Genomic DNA, 23,466 nt, shown 5'->3' on the forward strand with positions numbered 1-23,466 from the left:
TGGTGAACCATAACAATGAGAAAAACATCTAGTAAGGGACGCGGACGTGGACATGGTCGTGGTGGTGTTAGTGGACCCTCTGGTGCTGGGAGAGGACGTGGCCGTTCTGCCACATCCACACGTCCTAGTGTACCAACTACCTCAGGTCCCAGTAGCCGCCAGAATTTACAGCGATATATGGTGGGGCCCAATGCCGTTCTAAGGATGGTAAGGCCTGAGCAGGTACAGGCATTAGCCAATTGGGTGGCCGACAGTGGATCCAGCACGTTCACATTATCTCCCACCCAGTCTTCTGCAGAAAGCGCACAGATGGCGCCTGAAAACCAACCCCATCAGTCTGTCACATCACCCCCATGCATACCAGGGAAACTGTCTCAGCCTCAAGTTATGCAGCAGTCTCTTATGCTGTTTGAAGACTCCGCTGGCAGGGTTTCCCAAGGGCATCCACCTAGCCCTTCCCCAGCGGTGAAAGACATAGAATGCACTGACGCACAACCACTTATGTTTCCTGATGATGAGGACATGGGAATACCACCTCAGCATGTCTCTGATGATGACGAAACACAGGTGCCAACTGCTGCGTCTTTCTGCAGTGGACAAGCTGACGTTCATAAAAATGAACCAGGCATGGATCCCACAGGACCTGTCCGTCCCTTGTCCAGATTAGACATTAACTACCTCCCCATAACCATATATTATTGGACTCCAGGGCACTTCCTCATTCAATCCTATTTTTATTTTCATTTTACCATTATATTGCAAGGCTACCCAAAGTTGAATGAACCTCTCCTCTGCCTGTGTGCTAGGCCTAAATATATGCCAATGGATTGTTGCAGTGGTGGCTGACGTGAAGCCTCATTCTCTGCTATGACATGCAGACTGATTCTCTGGTGACATGAAGCCAGATTGTCTGTTACGGGACCTCTCTCCTCTGCCTGGGTGCTGGGCCTGAATTTATGACAATGGACTGTTGCAGTGGTGGCTGACGTGAAGCCTGATTCTCTGCTATGACATGCAGACTGATTCTCTGCTGACATGAAGCCAGATCCTCTGTTACGGGACCTCTCTCCTCTGCCTGGGTGCTGGGCCTAAATTTATGAAAATGGACTCTTACAGTGGTGGGTGACGTGAAGCCTGATTCTCTGCTATGACATGAAGACTGATTCTCTGCTGACATGAAGCCAGATTGTCTGTTACGGGACCTCTCTCCTCTGCCTGGGTGCCGGGGCCTAAATATCTGAGAATGGACTGTTCCAGTGGTGGGTGACGGGAAGCCAGATTCTCTGCTATGGAACCTCTCTCCAATTGATTTTGGTTAATTTTTATTTATTTAATTTTTATTTTAATTAATTTCCCTATCCACATTTGTTTGCAGGGGATTTACCTACATGTTGCTGCCTTTTGCAGCCCTCTAGCCCTTTCCTGGGCTGTTTTACAGCCGTTTTAGTGCCGAAAAGTTCGGGTCCCCATTGACTTCAATGGGGTTCGGGTTCGGGACGAAGTTCGGATCGGGTTCGGATCCCGAACCCGAACATTTCCGGGATGTTCGGCCGAACTTCTCGAACCCGAACATCCAGGTGTTCGCTCAACTCTACTCACATACTTTTTCCACCTGCACTGTGAATGTTTACATGGTGTGTTCAATAAAAACATGGTAACATTTAATTTTTTGTGTGTTATTAGTTTAAGCAGACTGTGATTGTCTATTGTTGTGACTTAGATGAAGATCAGATCGCATTTTATGACCAATTTGTGCAGAAATCCATATCATTCCAAAGGGTTCACATACTTTTTCTTGCAACTGTAGATCACAGTAAATGGCTATAATCCTTCAACATTGTCAGATACTTCTCCATGGAGGGATATCTCTTCTCTTCTACTAGTGGAATGCATTGACTGACTGTTTACTTCAGCTAGTAGCCTATATATGTTGCTGTAAAGGTACACGCTGATTGGCTGGAAAGAGGCACGGATGAAGAGATGTTTTTATTGGAGCTGGGATAAAATATGGCTGCAATAGAAGACCACCCCTGGAAGTCTGCCAAAATGATTGTAAGTTAAATTCACATTCAAGTTATGATGATCAAGGATAGACCATCAGAGGCAATCTAAAGTAAGGGAAGCAAGTGTATAGTTTGGCTCAAGTAAATTTCTGTTAGTATCTTGTTCTTACTTTATTTTTTGCATATGAACTGCAAAAGCTACAGAACCATCAAACCCTTTGCATCCAACATATACTAAAATATTGATATATTATTTTATTTTTTGGCATACAATGGGACTTGATGTAGTTTGAGCTTTACTATGTAGTGACACAGTAAAAATAAATGCTGGTTGCAAATCTACACAGGACTTGTACATCAGAGGCTATTGTTGGAGGTAGAGTATAAGGTACAGTACAAGTCCTGATTTGTACATTATCTCCTATAAAAAAAGAGATATGAACAGAGACTTAAAAGGAGACTTAAAATCATTTTATCACACGTTGACAGCCTATAAGTGAATTTTTTATGTATTTTTTTTAACAAAAATGTGTAGTACGGCATACATATTAGGACATCGTCAGACATCATCCACAACTCCATCCTCCGTCAGGCAAAACTCCATCAGCCCTCAGACATCAGACAAAACTCCGTCCTCCGTCAGGCAAAACTCCATCAGACATCAGACAAAACTCCGTCCTCCGTCAGACAAAACTCCATCAGCCCTCAGACATCAGACAAAACTCCGTCCTCCGTCACCCAAAACTCCATCAGACCTCAGACATCAGACAAAACTCCGTCCTCCATCAGGCAAAACTCCATCAGACCTCAGACATCAGACAAAACTCCGTCCTCCGTCACCCAAAACTCCATCAGACCTCAGACATCAGACAAAACTCTGTCCTCCGTCACCCAAAACTCCATCAGACCTCAGACATCAGACAAAACTCTGTCCTCCGTCACCCAAAACTCCATCAGACCTCAGACATCAGACAAAACTCTGTCCTCCGTCAGGCAAAACTCCATCAGACCTCGGACATCAGACAAAACTCCGTCCTCCGTCAGGCAAAACTCCATCAGACAAAACTCCGTCCTCCGTCAGGCAAAACTCCATCAGACCTCAGACATCAGCTAAAACTCCGTCAGACCTTAGACATCAGCCAAAACTCCGTCCTCCATCAGGCAAAACTCCATCAGACCTCAGACATCAGCTAAAACTCCATCAGACCTCAGACATCAGCCAAAACTCCGTCCTCCGTCAGGCAAAACTCCATCAGACCTCAGACATCAGCTAAAACTCTGTCCTCCCTCAGACATCAGCCAAAACTCCGTCCTCCCTAACTCAAAATACGCCCTACTACACACACTCTTCACATGACGGAGCTGCTAGCTGCTGGAGAGGCAAAGGACCTGTGATGACGTCATGACCATGTGACGAGTCACATGTGTGGGAGGGGTCAGATGTGCACAGCAGCTGGTAGAGTGTACAGAACAGTAGCCATCAAATAGAGCTCTGTACTAGAGATGTGTGTGTAACCTGCATGTAGCAGAGCTGTGTACTGTGTTACAGAGATGTATGTGTAACCTGCATGTAGCAGAGCTGTGTACTGTGTTACAGAGATGTACGTGTAACCTGCAGGTAGCAGAGCTGTGTACTGTGTAGCAGATCTGTATGTGTAACCTGCATGTAGCAGAGCTGTGTACTGTGTAGCAGAGCTGTATGTGTAACCTGCATGTAGCAGAGCTGTGAACTGTGTAGCAGAGCTGTATGTGTAACCTGCATGTAGCAGTGCTGTGTACTGTGTAGCAGATCTGTATGTGTAACCTGCATGTAGCAGAGCTGTGTACTGTGTTACAGAGATGTATGTGCAACCTGCAGGTAGCAGAGCTGTGTACTGTGTAGCAGATCTGTATGTGTAACCTGCATGTAGCAGAGCTGTGTACTGTGTTACAGGGATGTATGTGCAACCTGCAGGTAGCAGTGTTGTGTACTGTGTAGCAGAGATGTGTACTGTGTTACAGAGATGTGTGTGTAGCCTGCATGTAGCAGAGCTGTGTACTGTGTATATAGAGCAGTGTGTGTAACAGCATGTAGCAGAGCTGTGTACTGTGTTACAGAGATGTGTGTGTAACCTGCATGTAGAAGTGCTGTGTACTGTGTAGCAGAGCTGTATGTGTAACCTGCATGTAGCAGAGCTGTGTACTGTGTTACAATGATGTATGTGTAACCTGCAGGTAGCAGAGCTGTGTACTGTGTTACAGAGATGTATGTGTAACCTGCATGTAGCAGGCTGTGTACTGTGTTACAGGGATGTATGTGCAACCTGCAGGTAGCAGAGCTGTGTACTGTGTATATAGAGCAGTTTGTCTAACCGCATGTAGCAGAGCTGTGTACTGTGTTACAGAGATGTGTGTGTAACCTGGGAACTATAAAAAAGTGTAAAAAAGACCCATAAATATTCAGATCACCCCCCTTTTCCCAAAATTAAAATAAAAGACACATCATGGGTTTCGCAATGTGTAAAAACGCCCATTGTATAAAAATATATTCCCCATACGGCAAACAGCAAAACAGAAAAAAATGTCCGATTCGCCGTTTTTGGTCACTTCATTTGCTACAAAAATGTAAATAAAAAGTGATCAAAAAGTCTTAAACACCCCAGAATGGTATCAGTAAAAAGTTTAGATTGCCCCGCAAAAAATGAGCCCCCATCCAGCTCTGTACACATAATTACAAAAAAGTTATGGGGCTCAAAATATGGCGACAAAAAAAATCGGATATTTTTTTTTTTATCACTATTAAAACGCAAGAAAAACTATACATATAAGGTATTGCCGGATTCGATCTGACCTGTAGAATAAAAGTACCAGTCAGTTTTATCGCACATCGAATGTCGTAAATAAAAATCACGTAAAACTGTGGTGGAATTGCTTTTTTTTTTCAACAGGAAGAATGGGCAGTTTTACCATCTGAGAAAATAAAGAGCCTCATCCATAACTACCACAAAAGACTTCAAGCTGTCATTGATGTTAAAGGGGGCAATACATGGTATTAATAACTGGGGCGTGTAAACTTCTGATCAGGGTCATTTGGGGAGTTTGTGTTGTGATTATGATTTATAAAGAGTAAACACCATTGTTTGACATAAATGGCTTCAGCCGACCACTAACCACGAGCGAGAGAGAAGTGTCCGTGGTATCAATCATATATTCTGAACAATGGTTAAAGGGGTACTCTCATCTTAATGATCACTGTTACATCTGTTAATGATTTGACAGTGATAATTTTTCTAAATACATTTTATTACCCAATTCCCATCCTTTTTTAGAAAATAAGTCCCCTCTTACCTGATGTTGTCTTTGGTCTCCCCTGGTCACGGCCACCTCTCCTGTTGAATCCAGCCGGGCCACGCTTGCGCAGAAGACGGAAAATTCTCTCCCGGCTGGGCCGCGCAATGTCCTGAACGCGCATGCCGCTGCGCATGCGCCATGATGACTTCTTCCTGGCCAGTATAGTACAGAGCCGCGAATGCGCACGCCGACTCTGTACTATACAGGCCAGGAATAAGTCACCATGGCGCATGCGCAGCGCTGTGCGCGTTCAGGACATTGCGCGGCCCGGCCGGGAGAGAATCTTCAGTCTTCTGCGCAAGCGCGGCCCGGCCGGGAGAAGAATACAGGAAGTGAACATCACGCTCAAGGAAGGTAAGTATGAAAAAGGGAAGATGAGAATACCCCTTTAAGAAATCATAAATTCTGCAAGGGTATGTAAACTTATCAGCACAACTGTAAGCAGCTGTGTGATATAAATCTGTGGAATATAGGAAGCACAAGAGGATGTGCACCTTAAATCCCATCTTTGTAAGGCCTCTTGCACATGGTCGCTGTGTGCCTGTGGTCGAATTGTGGACCACATACGGCGGTTCCGCAATACACAGGGCACCAGCCGTGTGCATCCCGCATCCGTGATGTCGACCCATTCACTTGAACGGAACAGAAACACGGATCGGATCCCCACAGAAGCACTACAGAGGGCTTCCGTGGTGTTTCTGGCCATGCCTCCGCACAGCAAAAAAGTAGAACATATTCACGGACCCATTCAAGTTGAATGGGTCTGGATCTGTCCCGGCTGCTGCACGCACATTGCCTGTGCATTGGGGACTGCAAATTGCTGTCCCCAATCCACGGAATGGACCAACAACGTTCATGTCCAAGAGGCCTAACACTTGTGATCTGTGTGAAGCGGCATATATGCATTCATGTTGCATGTATTTATTAATTAGGGCTACCAATTCTGAGTAACTCGGAGTGACAGGAGATTTACAGAATCAGATTTATTTTTTTTGTCGTCATATTTTGAGCTCTATAACTTTTTGGTAATTATGTGTACGGAGCTGGGTGGGGGCTCATTTTTTGCGGGGCAATCTGAACTTTTCACTGATACCATTCTGGGGTGTTTAAGACTTTTTGATCACTTTTTATTTACATTTTTGTAGCAAATGAAGCGACCAAAAACGGCGAATCGGACATTTGGACTCTTTTTTTTCTTCTGTTTTGCCGTTTGCCGTATGGGGAATATATTTTTATACAATGGGTGTTTTTACACATTGCGACACCCATGATGTGTATTTTTTTAGTTCTTTTATTTTTATTTTGGGAAAAGGGGGGTGATCTGAATTTTTATGTTTTATTTTACACTTTTTTATAGTTCCCAGGTTACACACACATCTCTGTTACACAGTAAAAAGCTCTGCTACATGCGGTTACACACACATCTCTGTAACACAGTACACAGCACTGCTACATGCAGGTTGCACATACATCCCTGTAACACAGTACACAGCCTGCTACATGCAGGTTACACATACAGCTCCGCTACACAGCACACAGCTCTGATACATGCAGATTACACATACAGCTCTGCTACACAGTACACAGCTCTGCTACATGCAGGTTACACATACAGCTCTGCTACACAGTACACAGCTCTGCTACATGCAGGTTACACATACAGCACTGCTGCACAGTACACAGCTGTGCTACATGCATGTTACACATACAGCTCTGCTACACAGTACACAGCTCTGCTACATGCAGGTTACACATACAGATCTGCTACACAGTACACAGCTCTGCTACCTGCAGGTTACACATACATCTCTGTAACACAGTACACAGCTCTGCTACATGCAGGTTACACATACAGCTCTGCTACACAGTACACAGCACTGCTACATGCAGGTTACACATACAGCTCTGCTACACAGTACACAGCACTGCTACATGCAGGTTACACATACAGCACTGATACACAGTACACAGCTCTGCTACATGCAGGTTACACATACAGCTCTGCTACACAGTACACAGCTCTGCTACATGCAGGTTATACATACAGATCTGCTACACAGTACACAGCTCTGCTACCTGCAGGTTACACATACAGATCTGCTACACAGTACACAGCTCTGCTACCTGCAGGTTACACATACATCTCTGTAACACAGTACACAGCTCTGCTACATGCAGGTTACACATACAGATCTACTACACAGTACACAGCTCTGCTACCTGCAGGTTACACATACAGATCTGCTACACAGTACACAGCTCTGCTACCTGCAGGTTACACATACAGATCTGCTACCTGCAGGTTACACATACATCTCTGTAACACAGTACACAGCTCTGCTACATGCAGGTTACACATACATCTCTGTAACACAGTACACAGATCTGCTACCTGCAGGTTACACATACAGATCTGCTACACAGTACACAGCTCTGCTACCTGCAGGTTACACATACATCTCTGTAACACAGTACACAGCTCTGCTACATGCAGGTTACACATACATCTCTGTAACACAGTACACAGCTCTGCTACATGCAGGTTACACACACATCTCTAGTACAGAGCTCTATTTGATGGCTACTGTTCTGTACACTCTACCAGCTGCTGTGCACATCTGACCCCTCCCACACACGTGACTCGTCACATGGTCATGACGTCATCACAGGTCCTTTGCCTCTCCAGCAGCTAGCAGCTCCGTCAGGTGAATAGTGTGTGTAGTAGGGCGTATTTTGAGTTAGGGAGGACGGAGTTTTGTCTGATGTCTGAGGTCTGATGGAGTTTTACCTGACGGAGGACGGAGTTTTGTCTGATGTCTGATGGAGTTTTGCCTGACGGAGGACGGAGTTTTGTCTGATGTCTGAGGTCTGATGGAGTTTTGGGTGACGGAGGACGGAGTTTTGTCTGATGTCTGAGGTCTGATGGAGTTTTGGGTGACGGAGGACAGAGTTTTGTCTGATGTCTGAGGTCTGATGGAGTTTTGCCTGATGGAGGACGGAGTTTTGTCTGATGTCTGAGGTATGATGGAGTTTTGGGTGACGGAGGACAGAGTTTTGTCTGATGTCTGAGGGCTGATGGAGTTTTGTCTGACGGAGGACGGAGTTTTGTCTGATGTCTGAGGTCTGATGGAGTTTTGCCTGATGGAGGACGGAGTTTTGTCTGATGTCTGAGGTCTGATGGAGTTTTGGGTGACGGAGGACGAAGTTTTGTCTGATGTCTGAGGGCTGATGGAGTTTTGTCTGACGGAGGACGGAGTTTTGTCTGATGTCTGATGGAGTTTTGCCTGACGGAGGACGGAGTTTTGTCTGATGTCTGAGGGCTGATGGAGTTTTGCCTGACAGAGGATGGAGTTGTGGATGATGTCTGACGATGTCCTAATATGTATGCCGTAGTGTAGACTGTTTTCTTGGTATAATTTTGTGAAGCCACTCTGTGTTCTGCTTCCTGTCCTAGCTCTTTAACATTCTCCGTTATTTAAACTTTTAGCATAGCAAACAGCCTCTCTTGACTTTTTCAGTAGTAGTAAATTGACAATGTATTACTTGTCTATATAGGAGTTTTATCTCTTTTTGCTCCTTCAATTTACATGGTTTTAACAATGTCATCATAACACTCATTAGAAATGCATTACAAAATTATAGCTACCTCCACCAATTATTATTTTAACCCTTTAAGGACCTCCGCCGTACATATACGGTGTCAGTCCGGTCCCCTAATATGGCGCACGCACGTGCAGCTGGCGCCATAGCCACCGGGTTTCTGCTATTTTAGGCTACTTTCACACTAGCGTTCGGAGCTCCGCTTGTGAGTTCCGCTTGAAGGCTCTCACAAGCAGCCCCGAACGGATCCGTCCAGCCCTGATGCATTCTGAATGGATGCGGATCCGCTCAGAATGCATCAGTCTGGCACCATCTGTCCTCCGCTCCGCTCAGCAGGCAGGCACCCGAATGCTGCTTGCAGTGTTCGGGTGTCCGCCTGGCCGTGCGGAGGCAAACGGATCCGTCCAGCGTTACAATGGAAGTCAATGGGGGCGGATCCATTTGAAGGTGACACAATATGGTGCAATTTTCAAACGGATCCGTCCCCATTGACTTTCAATGTAAAGTCTGGACAGATCCATCTGAATACAAATTACACTTAGACTTTTTTCTGAAATATAATGCAAACGGTTCCGTTCTGAACGGATACCATTGTTTGCATTATAGGAGCGGATCCGTCTGTACAGATACCAGACGGATCCGCTCGGAACGCAAGTGTGAAAGTAGCCTTAAATAGTAGAGACCCGCGGCATATGTATATACGATCAGCCATAAGGCTGATCGCATATATTTTCCCTTTCAGCTGCTGTGCTCAAATGTGACCATGGCATCTGCGCAATCCGGAAGCAAAAGTCGCGCACTTCCGCTCCGCTAACAGCGTTCCCCGGCTGGGATTGGGTAGCCTGTTACATTGATCTAATAGGCTGAGGCCTCAAATAGGCTTCGATGCCTATTAGATGACTATACCAATACAGGCCACTAGGTGGCAGCATTGTATTGGTATAGTGCAAATTAAGTGTTCAATGGTGTCTATATAGACATCATTGAACACAATAGGCAATCTAATGATTTTCAGTTGTTGTCACCCAAGGTGACTTAATTTTTTTTAATTTTTATTTAAAAAAGTAATTTATATTTGCAAATATAAAAAAATAAGAAAAAAATTAAAGGTTAAATCACCCCCCTTTCCTTAAAATAAAAATACTTAAACAATAAAAAAAAACATCATGGGCATCACCGCATGCGAAAATGCCCATACTATTAAAATATAACAATATTATTGGCATACGGCAAATGGTGTAATGGGAAAAAAATATAAAAACAGCCAATTTGCCATTTTTTGGCACTTCAACTACCCAATATTTTTTTTATAAAAGGTGATCAAAAAGTGGCACACACTTCAAATTAGTATCACTGAAATGAACAGATTGTCCCGCAAAAAATGAGCCCTTCCACAGCCCCGTACACTTAACTAAAAAAAAGTTATAGGGGTCAGAATATGGTTATAAATTTTTTTCAGTATTAAAACACAAAAAAAAATTATACAAGTGTGGTATCCTTGTAACCGTACTGACCTGGAGAATGAAGATAACAGGTCAATTCTACTACATAGTGTACAGTGTAAAAAAAAAAAAACTTTATCAGTATTGTGTTTTTTTCCCAATTCTACCCCATTTGGAATTTTGTTTACTGCTTCCTTCTACATGGTATGAAACTATAAATGGTTCCATTATAAAGTACTAACTTGTCCCGCAAAAAACAAGCCCTTATAAGGCTATGTGAACTGGAAAAATAAAAAATTTAGATTTAAATATTACAAGCTCAGCGCACACTTAGTGGTTCAGTAAGTTATACCATCTTTTCCAAGTATGTCAAGATTTGCTTATTCTTCTGTTTCCCTACACTATCCTCCTTATCGTTTCCATGCCTAGTCTATTATGGTTACTATCTTCTTGGCATCATTACGGACTTAAGTCCCCATTACATTAGTCAATTTTGTAGGTGATTGTTGGGAAGGAAGCTTTCCTTCCTGACAAAGCATCTGCTCATCAGTGAAGGAGACCACTGCATGTACATGGGGACGAGTGATCGCTAATCCCATCACTCTTCCCCATACAGATTTGTTGTTTGCTGGCAGCAGGTGCCTGTTTACACAGCATTATCTGCTTCTATCAAACAATTATTTTTGTGACCGCATGAATGATGTGATTACCCAATGAACGAGCATTTTGCTTATTGATTGGGTAATTGGCGATGCCATCTGACAATCGCTAATGAGCGTTTCTATAAACCTTAAACAATAGCATGTATCAAAAGTCAAGAGACCCTAAAAAAAGGACCGATTGAGGACAAGGTGTTCCTTAGAAAAACTATAACACAAAAGTATTTACAGTTGTGTTCAAAATAATAGCAGTCAGACATCACTAACCTGATTCAATCACTGTTTTTGGTAGAAATGATATTTCTACATGGCAAATTATTTACTAGCAGGTGTAGTAGAGTAATATAAATCCAACAGACCCAACAGTCATGACATGCATGCTGCTGATTCTCTGTAATTCAATCACTTATTGAAAATGGCATGTTCAAAATAATAGCAGTGTGGAGTTCAATTAGTGAGGTCATTTATTCTTTGAAAAAGAGGTGGCAATTATTGCCCTTATTAAAGGAAGGAAGGCAGCAAATGTTGTACATGCTGGTTACAGTGCATTTCTCTCTAAAATTCAGAGGAAAATTGGTAGTTCCAGACATTGTTCAGAAGAACAGCGTACCTTGATTAAAAAGTTCATTGGAGAGGGGAAAACATATAAAGAAGTGCAGAAAATGATAGGTTGCTCAGCTAAAATGATCGCAAATGCTTTAAAATGGCAACCAAAACCTGAAAGACATGGAAGAAAGCGAAAAACTACCATTCAAATGGATAGAAGAATAGCCAAAATGGCAAGGACTTAATCAGCTCTAGGAAGATCAAAGAAGATCTAGAGTTACCTGTGAGTACTGTTACAATAAGAAGACACCTATGTCACCTATTGACACCTATTGCTGAAGCCAAGCTATCAGCAAGAAGCCCCCACAAAGTCCCACTGTTAAAAAAAAGACATGTGCTGAAGAGGTTACAATTTGCCAAAGAGCACATTGACTGGGCTACAGAGAAATGGCACAACATTTTGTGGACTGAAGAAAGTAAGATTGTTCTTTTTGGGTCTAGTGGCCAGGAGACAGTTTGTCAGACGACCCCCAAACACTGAATTAAAGCAACAGTACACTGTGAAGACAGTGAAGCATGGTGGCGCAAGCATCATGATATGGGGATGTTTCTCATACCACCTATTTATCGCATAACAGGGATCATGGATACGTTTGAATACATCAGAATACTTGAAGAGGTCATGCTGCCTTATTCTGAAGAGGAAATGCCCTTGAAATGGGTGTTCCAACAAGACAACGACCCCAAACACACTAGTAAACGTGCATCTTGGCTCCAGACCAACAAAATTGACGTTATGGAGTGATCAGCCCAATCCTGGGATCTTTTTTTTTTTTTTTTTTTATTTAACAATTTTTATTTTCCAAGAAATAGAAAACACAATCCTGGGCTCTTAATCCAATAGAAAACCTGTGGGGTGACAAAAAAATGCAGTTTATGAGGCCACACCAAGAAATAGAGAACTGTGAAATGTAGTCTAATCATCCTGGGCTGGAATACCTGCTTACAGGTGTGAGAAGTTGGTTGCATGGGCAACACAGATTTACAGCAGTTCTTAGAAACAGTCGTTATACAACTAAATATTAGTTAAGTGGTTCAAAGGAAAGTAAAGTCTTCAAACATTTTTCAGTGTATATAGTGAATGTTTGAGTTTGTAAAGAAGAATACAAACACTGCAATTTTTTTCAATTTTTTCAATTTTTTTAGAGGAACAACACAAATTTGATATATTTTTCTTCATGCTTTGATTTAGAATAGAATGTGAAGTGCTGCCAATGCATTTGTGTGTATGGAAATAAAAGCTGTTAAGGATGTTGAGCTTTATTCACTTTTTTAAACACACTGCTATTATTTTGAACACAACTGTATGTAAATACAGCTGTAATAGAAAATGTATCAAGTGTATGGGAATTAGATACAGAAATAAAATATTGTCGAAAAAAAATATAGAAAGCAAAGTAGTAAACCATAGTGTGTGCAAATGAATTAGTAACTAGACAAGTTCCATAGAGTAAAGACTGAACTATTTTTTTTTACTGAAATGTTGACAATACTGAACAAGCCAACACAACACAGAGGAGCGGATTGGGAATTTAAAGTGGCCCTGAAAAAAATAAATAAAATGATCTCATGTTATAGGTGCATCCAAATTGAAAGAAGGCAGAGCTAAGACAAGTTGGAGGGCCGTTACAAATAGGCATGGTCAACAATACCATAGTGCAACACAAAATACTGCTGCAGAAGAACATACTGGCCTAGCAACATCAAATAGTGGCACAAAATACCTCCTCAGAAACTTCTCCTGTGCACCTAGTTGCCACCTCCTGTCCTCCTCCTTTGACTCACCCTTGTCCTCCTCCAGTTCTCTCTAATTAAGATATGGAGTAGGGGATGAGGCGGTGAGATGTAGCCACAGCACCAAGCCTGCCCTAACAACAGAATGATGTCTGGTCTTTCAGCACTACCAAACATACAGATAAATACTACATATCTATTATATCCAGTATATATCCCGTTGCAGTACAGTTGAATTCAGGAGGGGCAGTTACTTATGCATCCAGCTAGCTGCTTCAAGAGGGCTTGGTTGGCCTCTAAGCATTGGCCATCAGCAAGTTTCCCAGTAGGATCTATATCCAGTCCAACACCTGAAATGATCATTTAGGTGCCTGCACGAACGATAGTTTCAACTAATGAGCTAGTGTTTTGCTCGTTGATCGGGTGATCTGCTGCACCTTCAGACGGGCATATTGTCGGGAATGAGCATTCACAGGAACATTTGCTCCTGATAATCAGGCCAATTATCTAGCTGTCTAAATCCACCTTTAAAACTTAGACAGCCGGTGGCATGGAGTCACACTGAATATTATTCATGTCTTTAGGGCATTCTAAGCAGTGCCAGTAGCAAGCCTTGTAGAAGCTTTAATGAAGAACATAGTTGACTTTGAAGTGACACATTAATATACATGTTCATGCAAATTATTTTTCCTTAACACAAACATATTCCTATAAAAACAAGTTTTGACTAAAATGCATTATTCTATCTATAGACAGCAAATATGGTCTATCTTCTGAATGCTATAAATGATTTTAACAGAACTCAAAGAAAGACAATATCAGTCAATGGTAGCCAAGATTCTAAATACATTTTTTATATTTGATCATAGACTTGAAAGGAACCTGTCACATTGCACATAGTGTTGGCACAGATCTATATACAGTTTATAGGGGAATATTTAGTTCAAGTATTAATTTTATTAATTCCTACTTTTCTATACTTATGAGTCCAGTGGGCAGTCATATGCAGTAACTGACACGGCTTTCTCAGTAAAATTGTACATACTGAATCTTTTCCCCCAAAACGGTATTTTAGTCTTCTTGGCTGCTTGTACAATGCGACAGATTTAATAGAATTAAGTTAGTGAAAGACTTAATTAAGTTGAATTAAATTAGGAATTGGACTCACTAGGAATTCACTAGGAAATATTAAGCAAGCTGGTCAATGTTCCTCACCTGAATCACATCGCTGAACTCACTATTTATGGAGAAGGACTCCTCATCATTCAGTATATCCTTTAGCTGAGGAAAATCCAAAGGCCTTAGGAAGGTGAAATCAGTTCTTTCTAATGCAGGTGAAATGCAGGTACTATAACATTGGTTTGTAGGTCTTGTCAAGGTCCTAACCTCCATGTATTTTAAGGTACCATCTGAAGTCAACTGAAGAGTTGGTTGGTGGTGACATTGGAAGTCATTCCTTTCATTTCCACCAAAGCATTTGCAGATACTTTGGTCATTAGTTGTCCTTAAACACCGTACTGTCAAAACAATGAATGTGATGACTGATACTGTACTGACAGCAACAAGGGAGATTATTAAATATAAGGTTATGTCTGATGGTTCGTTGTGAGCTGTCTGATAGTCTTGTGACTTAGGAGTTTCATCATGTACTACTTCTTCAAAAGAGACGTAGACTGTAGCTGTGCTTGATAAGGCTGGATCCCCATTGTCCCTAACCAGAACCAAAATGGTGTATAAACTTTCATCAGACTCAAGCAGACTTCTCATCATTCTTATTTCTCCTGTATGTGGAGCAACTTTAAACATGGAAGGGTCAGATGATTCTAAGATACTATAAGAAAGCCATGCATTATAACCTGAATCGGCATCTACAGCTGTTACTTTTGTGATCAAATAACCTGCGGACACAGGGCGAGGTATTCTTTGGTGCTCAATGGCTTCTCTAGTCAAAACTGGGTACAGAATTTTCGGATGGTTATCATTTTTATCTAATATAAATATATAAAGAGTGGCATTTGACTTCAATTTTGGTGACCCTTGATCTTCTACAAAAACTGTAACTTCTAAGAGTTGTATATGTTCATAATTGAAAGATCGCTGGGCATAAACGTTGCCACTATTTTCATTTATATACATGTAGGAAGATATTGGAGAACCTGCGATATAGGTTTCCGATACAGAAAACTTTAATTGGGAATTTTCACCTTCATCTGCATCAGTTGCAAACAAAGTACAAAGTAAAATACTAGGAACATTATTCTCATATATATAGGCATTAAAATAATGATGTGAAAAAACAGGAGGATTATCATTGATATCTGAGATATTGAGCACAATTGTTCTTTTAGTGGTCATTGGTGGCAAGCCTAAGTCAGTAGCGACTAAGTATATGGTGTACTGAGGTTTAATTTCTCGATCTAAAACACCATCTGTGACCAAAGAATAATGATTTTCAAATGATTCAAATTTAAATGGAATCCCCGGTGGTATGTCTATGTGCACTTCTCCATTTTGGCCAGAATCACGATCAATTATATTAAACAGACCAACTACTGTGCCAATGGGTGTATTTTCTGGAATTGAGTTTTCAAGGGAAGTCACATATACTTCAGGGGCATTATCATTAGAGTCTTCAATTTCTACTTGAATGACACAATGTCCTTCCATAACTGGAACACCTTTATCTCTTGCTCTTACATAGATTTCATAAAAACTGGAATCTTCAAAATCAATTCTACCTTGAACATGTATCTCTCCTGTATGAGGATCAAGCTTGAACAATTTCCCTGCTGAATTTAGACTGTGGTCCTCTAGAGAATACTCAATTTCACTGTTTGGACCCTCATCCATATCAGTAGCATTAAGTTTAATTAATAATGTACCTGGCATAATATTTTCTAATAAACTAATTTTATAAACAGGCTGATCAAATGTTGGGGGGTTATCATTGTTATCCAAGACACGCACAGTTATTTTTGTTGTCCCTGTTCTAACTGGATGACCCCCATCTAATGCAGTCAATATAAGATGATGTTCTGCTATTTCCTCTCTATCTAAAGCATTTTCTAACACTAATTCTGGAAAAAGCTTGCCGTCTTTTAATTGCTTGACATTCAGTGAAAAGTATTGGCTCGGACTCATCTCATATGAATTCACAGCATTAGTGCCTACATCTTGGTCAATGGCATTTTCTAGAGGGAATCTCAACCCTGGAGCAGCAAGTTCAGCTACTTTTATCATTCTCTCATTATTGATAAAATTAGGTGAATTATCATTTATGTCCAAAACCTCAATGAACAAACGAAATAACTCTAAAGGCTTCTCTATTATTAATTCTACAGACAACAAGCAGCTTGAGCTGAGACCACACAGGCTTTCTCTGTCCATCTTTTCATTCAGTAGCAGGTCTCCAGTTTCCAATCGAAATACAAAATATCTCCTGCTTTCTTCAGACCCTAGTCTCAGTCTTCTCTCAAAAATCTGTTCAACATTCAGTCCTAGATCATAAGCCACATTTCCTATAAGTGTTCCAGGCTCAGATTCTTCCACAATGGAATAGTGTAACTGAGCACAGACCCTTCCCAAATATCCAACAGATAAAACATATAATACTTGCCAAATCCAAGCATCCCATTGCTTCTTAAAGTCCATTTTAGTTAAATGCTTCCCTGAGAATGATAGGTACAAGATGTTAGGTTGTTAGATAAAATCCCAAATCATCTTATGGTCTGGGTTAATCCAATAAAGCAAATTAAATCCTCACTAACTGTGCCTTTTATAAAAGCGACTTTGTATAGCTTTGTTATTCTTACTGATCAAAGTGAGAGAGGGAGGGTGACTCACTGACGGGGGTGGAGAGAGGGAAGACAGCAAAAGCAGATATTATGTGTTAGCTCTCAAGATTATTGGTTAAGAGTTACACCCACTCTTCCAATGACTAAAATTGCTCTGGCATTAAAATACGAGTTAATCTCATAGCATCTGTTAGTACAGAACAACTCGTATCTTCCAATGTTCATTTATCAATATTAGGTAGCAGTTCTAGTGTAAAATAGATGAAGACAAATCTGGAGAATTCAAAATCTCAAGTAGAAACCCAGAAATATCATACAATTATATATTGTATTTTAAAGGTTCAGTATATATAATAATTCCCTTGCAGCAGATGGATCCTCTAAACAGTTAACAAGTTCATCCGTACCATAAAAGGAAATTCAAACACTTGACATATTGTAATTATACATTACTAATTCTACCATGGAGATATGCAAATCTTGGAAGAGATATTAGTGCATCGGAGAAAAAAATAACTTAAGGAACATTTTACTGGACTGAAGAAATGATAAAACTGTAACCTTATTTTATGTGACGATGCAGAAATGAATGTATTTATACAGTTTTGTATAAACTAAAATGAATCCAAGACTCTTTTTGATCTTTTTCCAAGAACACGTGGGTACCAAATGCTCTAGTCCTTCTGTTACAATGTTGTTAAAAAAAGTGACTGAGTAGGCAGCTATCTCTTATAATCCTACAGATTAGCACACAAAATATGTCAGCTTCACTGACATGATATCTTGATATTTTTGGAAGTTTGATTATAAGTCGAGATGAGTGAATTTCTCAAAAATTCTATTCGTCTGATTTGCCGAATTTTTTGAAAAAATTTGCTTCGATCTGAATTAATTTGCGAGGAATCACATAAAAAATGGCTATTTCCAGGCTGCATAGAGCCTTTATATGGGTGTAGAACACTGTGCCTTGCAGTAACACGCATAGGGAGTGTGTGGGGTAGTGAAATAATACTGTCAGTTAGTCTGGCATGCAGATGACAGGCGTTGTGATTAGAATCACTGCACACTTCACTTATTTGGGAAGTCATGGGGCCAAAACCGACCAAATAACTCAAGTATAAATACCAAATGTGAACTGCGTCTATTTTTCTCGTATTGGAGTGAAATATGGCAATAAACGCTTTTGGCAGAATAACAACAAAAGTGACCTGCATACAGTATATATTTCTGGTATTGTACTGAAAAAGGCCACTAAATGATATCAGCACAGTTAACAGCAAAAGTGACCTGCATATATATTTATCTTTTTCCACAGATAAATGCCACTAAAGGCTTTTCAGCATAGCACTTGCACCCCAATAACTAATTGGAATGTCAGAGCTGTATTATGACTATCTGGATCCCCAAGTAATGTTTCCCTGCACTTGTAAATCTCTATTTTTCACAATGAGGATTTTCGTATGACTCTCCCTAGCATCTGCACACGTCTCTCCCTGCTTGTGAAATTATTCTCTCACTATCCTTTCCCTCCACTAGTAAATCGCTTCTTTATTATTATAATTTTTTTAACAATTAGTTTTTCTTTCACTCTCTGTAGCAATTGCATACACATCTGTCCCTGAACAAAGTATTATGGTGAAGGGAAGACTCTAAGATGCCACCATATTTATAGGGCTGTGACATCACCGGGCTGGCTGCTGATTGGCTGCATGCATGGCATTATGGGTCATTCCACCTTCCCAGAGTTCCTTGTCCCTTGTTCTCACACGTGTAGCCGCCAGTTTAGCTGCCATTGTATCCGGCTAGCCGCCATGTTAGGAAAAATCTTGATTCGGTACCACGAAGCGAGAGGAAATTCAGAATGAATTCGACTTTGTGAGCTTCGATTTGCTCATCTCTAATTATAAGTGATGAATATTAAAAACATAATAAGATTGAGTAAAAAAAGTGTGCTTTAGTTTTACTGTGTTTTGTAGTCACTAATTGATTAACGGCCAACCCTTTCTTCAAAGAAAGTAGTACAACAGACCATCTGATTGCCATGGGTCTGGCAATTTGCCTTATAGCAATAACTGTAGCAGAAATGTATTATCACTTGGTCAGGCCAAGTTTACCAGACTGGTAGCTTGCATTTCTTATTGTCTCTTTTGAGGCAAGAATCTCAGTAGGGCTTATGTACTAGGGTTTATAAATGGAAATAGACCCTGAAGTTGCATATTATTGTAAGGCTGACCATATCTAATATATAAAGCTGAGTGTATGTGTATGTATGTACAGTCAGGTCTATAGATATTGGGACATCAACACAATTCTAATATGTTTGGCTCTATACTCCACAAAAAGATGTGATTTAACTGCAGACTGTCAGCTTTAATTTGAGGGTATTTACATCCAAATCAGGGGAACGGTGTAGGAATTACAACAGTTTGCATATGTGCTTCCCACTTGTTAAGGGACCAAAAGTAATGGGACAATTGGCTTTTCAGCTGTTCCATGGCCAGGTGTGTGTTATTCCCTCATTATCCTAATTACAATGAGCAGATAAAGGGTTCAGAGTTCATTTCAAGTGTGCTATTTGCATTTGGAATCTGTTGCTGTCAACTCTAAAGATGAGATCCAAAGAGCTGTCACTATCAGTGAAGCAAGCCATCATTAGGCTGAAAAAACAAAACAAACCCATCAGAGAGATAGCAAAAACATTAGGCATGGCCAAAACAACTGTTTGGAACATTCTTAAAAAGAAGGAACGCACCGGTGAGCTCAGCAACACCAAAATACCTGGAAGACCACGGAAAACAACTGTGGTGGATGACCGAATAATTATTTCCCTGGTGAAGAAAACACCCTTCCAGGAGGGAGGTGTATGTGTGTCAAAGTCAACAATCAAGAGAAGACTTCACCTGAGTGAATACAGAGGGGTCACCACAAGATGTAATCCATTGGTGAGCCTCAAAAACAGGAAGGCCAGATTAGAGTTTGCCAAACGACATCTAAAAAAGCCTTTACAGTTCTGGAACAACATCCTATGGACAGATGAGACCAAGATCAACTTGTGCCAGAGTGATGTGAAGAGAAGAGTATGGAGAAGGAAAGGAATTGTTCATGATCCTAAGCATACCAGCTCATCAGTGAAGCATGGTGGTGGTAGTGTCATGGCGTGGGCATGTATGGCTGCCAATGGAACTGGTACTCTTGTATTTATTGATGATTAGACTGCTAACAAAAGCAGCAGGATGAATTCTGAAGTGTTTCGGGCTATATTATATGCTCATATTTAGCCAAATGCTTCTGAAATCATTGGACGGTGCTTCAAAGTGCAGATGGACAATGACCCAAAGCATACTGCAAAAGCAACCAAAGAGTTTAAGGGAAAGTAGTGGAATGTTATGCAATGGCCAAGTCAATCACCTGACCTGAATCTGGCAGGCCAGTCTACACACACACACACACACACACACATCTTTTCACCAGGTTTCCATAACAACCCAGCCATTTTTCTTCACTGTTATAGGTGAACTTTAAAGGAAATCTGTCACCAGGATAATTGCTATTGAAGTAAAACCATGGCCTTATAGCACTTAGTACCTTATTTCCAGATGTGCCTTTGTTCCAGCAATAGATGTTTTTGTCCTCTGAAAATCCAGTTTATTTGGTATGCAAATGAGCCAGTAAGGTGCCCAGAGGGATGTCACTCTTGCTGGCAGGAGCCCAGAGAAGCCCTCTGCTACAATGTGCCCACCCTCAAAAGACAAACTTAAAACCCCGCCCCCAGGTCCCGCTAAGCTACCCCCCTGGTTTGGTTAGACCACGCCCCCTCACACTCCTCAGCCGACCAGGATTGAAAAAATGAAGGGAAAAATCAACTTCTGTCAGCTGCAGGGGTGGGAGGGAGGGTGACTTTCTCCCTGCAGCTCACACTCAGACTGCACAGTACTGCTGTCTTAGAGTGAGCTGTTCAAAAGGAAATGCCCCCAATCCGGTTAGTCCACGCCCCCTCCCACTCCTCAGCCGACAGGAATTGAAAAAATGAAGGTAAAAATCAACTTCTGTCAGCTGCAAGGGTGGGAGGGAGGGTGACTTTCTCCCTGCAGCTCACACTCAGATTGCACAGTACTGCTGTCTTAGAGTGAGCTGTTCAAAAGTAAATGCCCCCGATCCGGTTAGTCCACGCCCCCTCCCACTCCTCAGCCGACAGGGATTGAAAAAATAAAGTTAAAAATTAACTTCTGTCAGCTGTAGGGGTGGGAGGGATGGTGACTTTCATATATATATATATATATATAGATGTCAGTCATAACCTTGGCTCAGTGAAGCAAATATGTCTTCTCACTAGAATGAGAGGTAGAAAGCTGCTGTAAGACACCTCTGACATTGGCTTATCTCTCTGAAATTAAAATGACCTGGCAGATGAAATCCAATTCATAAAGATATCTCTTATGACATTTGTCACTTGGTAAAGTTGGAAAGTCCCTTACTGTTTCCTTGCTGTTCCCAACAAAAATGGCATGTTTGGCATAAATCTAATACACATGGCAAAGTTAAAAGGATTTTCCATTTTTTATCAACATCCTTTAAGATAATTATTTATTACTGTAGCTGCAATTTTGTAATGCATTTCTTTTACCTTTTTCATCCTATTTTCCATTCTGTGCTGTGGTCACATAACCATGTCCATGTAGCTCTGTCTTATTTTGTATGATTTTATGTCCATGAGTGTGTTCAAGCGGCAGAACAGATTCCAATCTTTGTTTAATTTGTTTAATTGCTGTCAGCATGTCACTGCTGCAGCCAATCCATGGCCTTAGTGGTCATGTACCATACTACTGGCATGGCCACTCAGCACAGAGCCATGATGATATATAGGCGTGGCATGTGACATCTGAGGTCCTCTCCACCTAGCCCCCCTGTTAGGTGTATAGGCGTAGGCTGCAAGGAGTATGTGCAGCTCGGCAGCACAAGCTACTCTAGTACCATACAACCACTGCTCTCACAATATCAAAAATTCCCTCTATCTCCTATCACTAAGAGAAACTAAGGTACTATCTATCTCAGGAAGTTAATTTCTTAGTGCCAATTCAACACATTTCTTCACCTAAGATTAAGTCAGGCATTTCAACAGGAATTACATTAGAGATCAAGCATATCATGAGAACAATGGTGTACCACCACAGATGTTGTGTGGTCGCCTGCCTGTGCTAGAACGGCCGTGTGTGGACAGACACATGCCTTGTATGTAAAGGTGACCCCCCTTCCCCCAAATTATATCAGAAGATGGTGCACCAATAGGAAGTGTGGGTGTGTGGTAGGCCCCACCCTCTAGTGGTGGACACCGCATCAGTCTACTGGATTGAAAGCTGGGGGTGACACTTTGCGGCTTTGGTAGTGTGGGAATGTGAGGTGGCTACATGGGCTTGTCAGCATCAAAAAAGAGAATCTGTCAGGAGAAGCCAATGGATAGAAAATACAACAGACCACAATAGGTGTACTGAGGAAAGGGATATGGGTAAATATATAGTCGCAGTATAACCGCCTACAGAGCTAAATTTAATATATGGAGGAGGGATTGTCATATAGCTAAACCACACATGTCCATATTACATCATACTCAACGGGACATTGAGTCTAATGGGCTAGTTATGTATACATGTCAGCAAAACCACACATATTGTAGCATGAAATGGGGAAGCACCCCATGCTATCCCAGGAACATTGTCCTTGATGGAACAGTGTCCATATTACAACATGTTCATATTACATCATGCTCAAGGGGACATTGAGTCTAAAGGGCTAGTATATATTTATGTCAGCAACACATAATATAGCAGAAAAGGGGAAGCACCCCTCACTGTCCCAGGAAAGCAGAATAACTAGGTTCGATCGAATCAAGACATGGATACACACATTGAGTCTAGTAGGCTAATGGTGTATCCATGTCTTGTGAAGTAACCTATAAGGACCCCTTCACATGACATATAGGAGATCCATTCTCCCAGATGACGTCTTAATTCAAAAAGTGGAAATAAATGCCACTAAATTGAAGAGGGAAACATTTCCTAATATTTTTGTACATTGTTCCCCCTTTTCCTTGAGAAGTTTTTCTTATCCTCCTTTTGATAAAAGAAGATGTGATTTATAATTCAACATATACTAGTATCAAGTATTTATATCAGTTACACTATACATGCACAATATCACATATATAGAAAAAAGTTATGTATTATACTTCCACCACAAAAGGCTACAATGACTTAATAAATGGTATAAGCAGTCTACTGTTATCAGAATCAATATCTCTGTC

At 41.2% G+C, this 23,466-nt stretch overlaps 2 protein-coding genes and 1 pseudogene across 5 annotated transcripts in view; all 3 read right to left on the reverse strand.

The window, feature by feature from the left end:
* The window catches only part of LOC122928287 (protocadherin gamma-C5-like), a 369,082-nt gene that overhangs the window by 301,228 nt on the left and 44,388 nt on the right, over nucleotides 1-23,466 (reverse strand). The gene's annotated exons all lie outside the window — the stretch shown is intronic.
* The window catches only part of LOC122926009, a 401,881-nt pseudogene that overhangs the window by 290,234 nt on the left and 88,181 nt on the right, over nucleotides 1-23,466 (reverse strand).
* On the reverse strand, nucleotides 14,563-17,025 carry LOC122928842 (protocadherin gamma-C5-like). The gene has a single exon (XM_044282109.1). It carries the CDS (start codon nucleotides 17,023-17,025, stop codon nucleotides 14,563-14,565), a length of 2,463 nt encoding a protein of 820 aa, XP_044138044.1.

The sequence above is a fragment of the Bufo gargarizans genome, chromosome 2, assembly GCF_014858855.1.
Source record: "Bufo gargarizans isolate SCDJY-AF-19 chromosome 2, ASM1485885v1, whole genome shotgun sequence".
Lineage (NCBI taxonomy): Eukaryota > Metazoa > Chordata > Amphibia > Anura > Bufonidae > Bufo > Bufo gargarizans.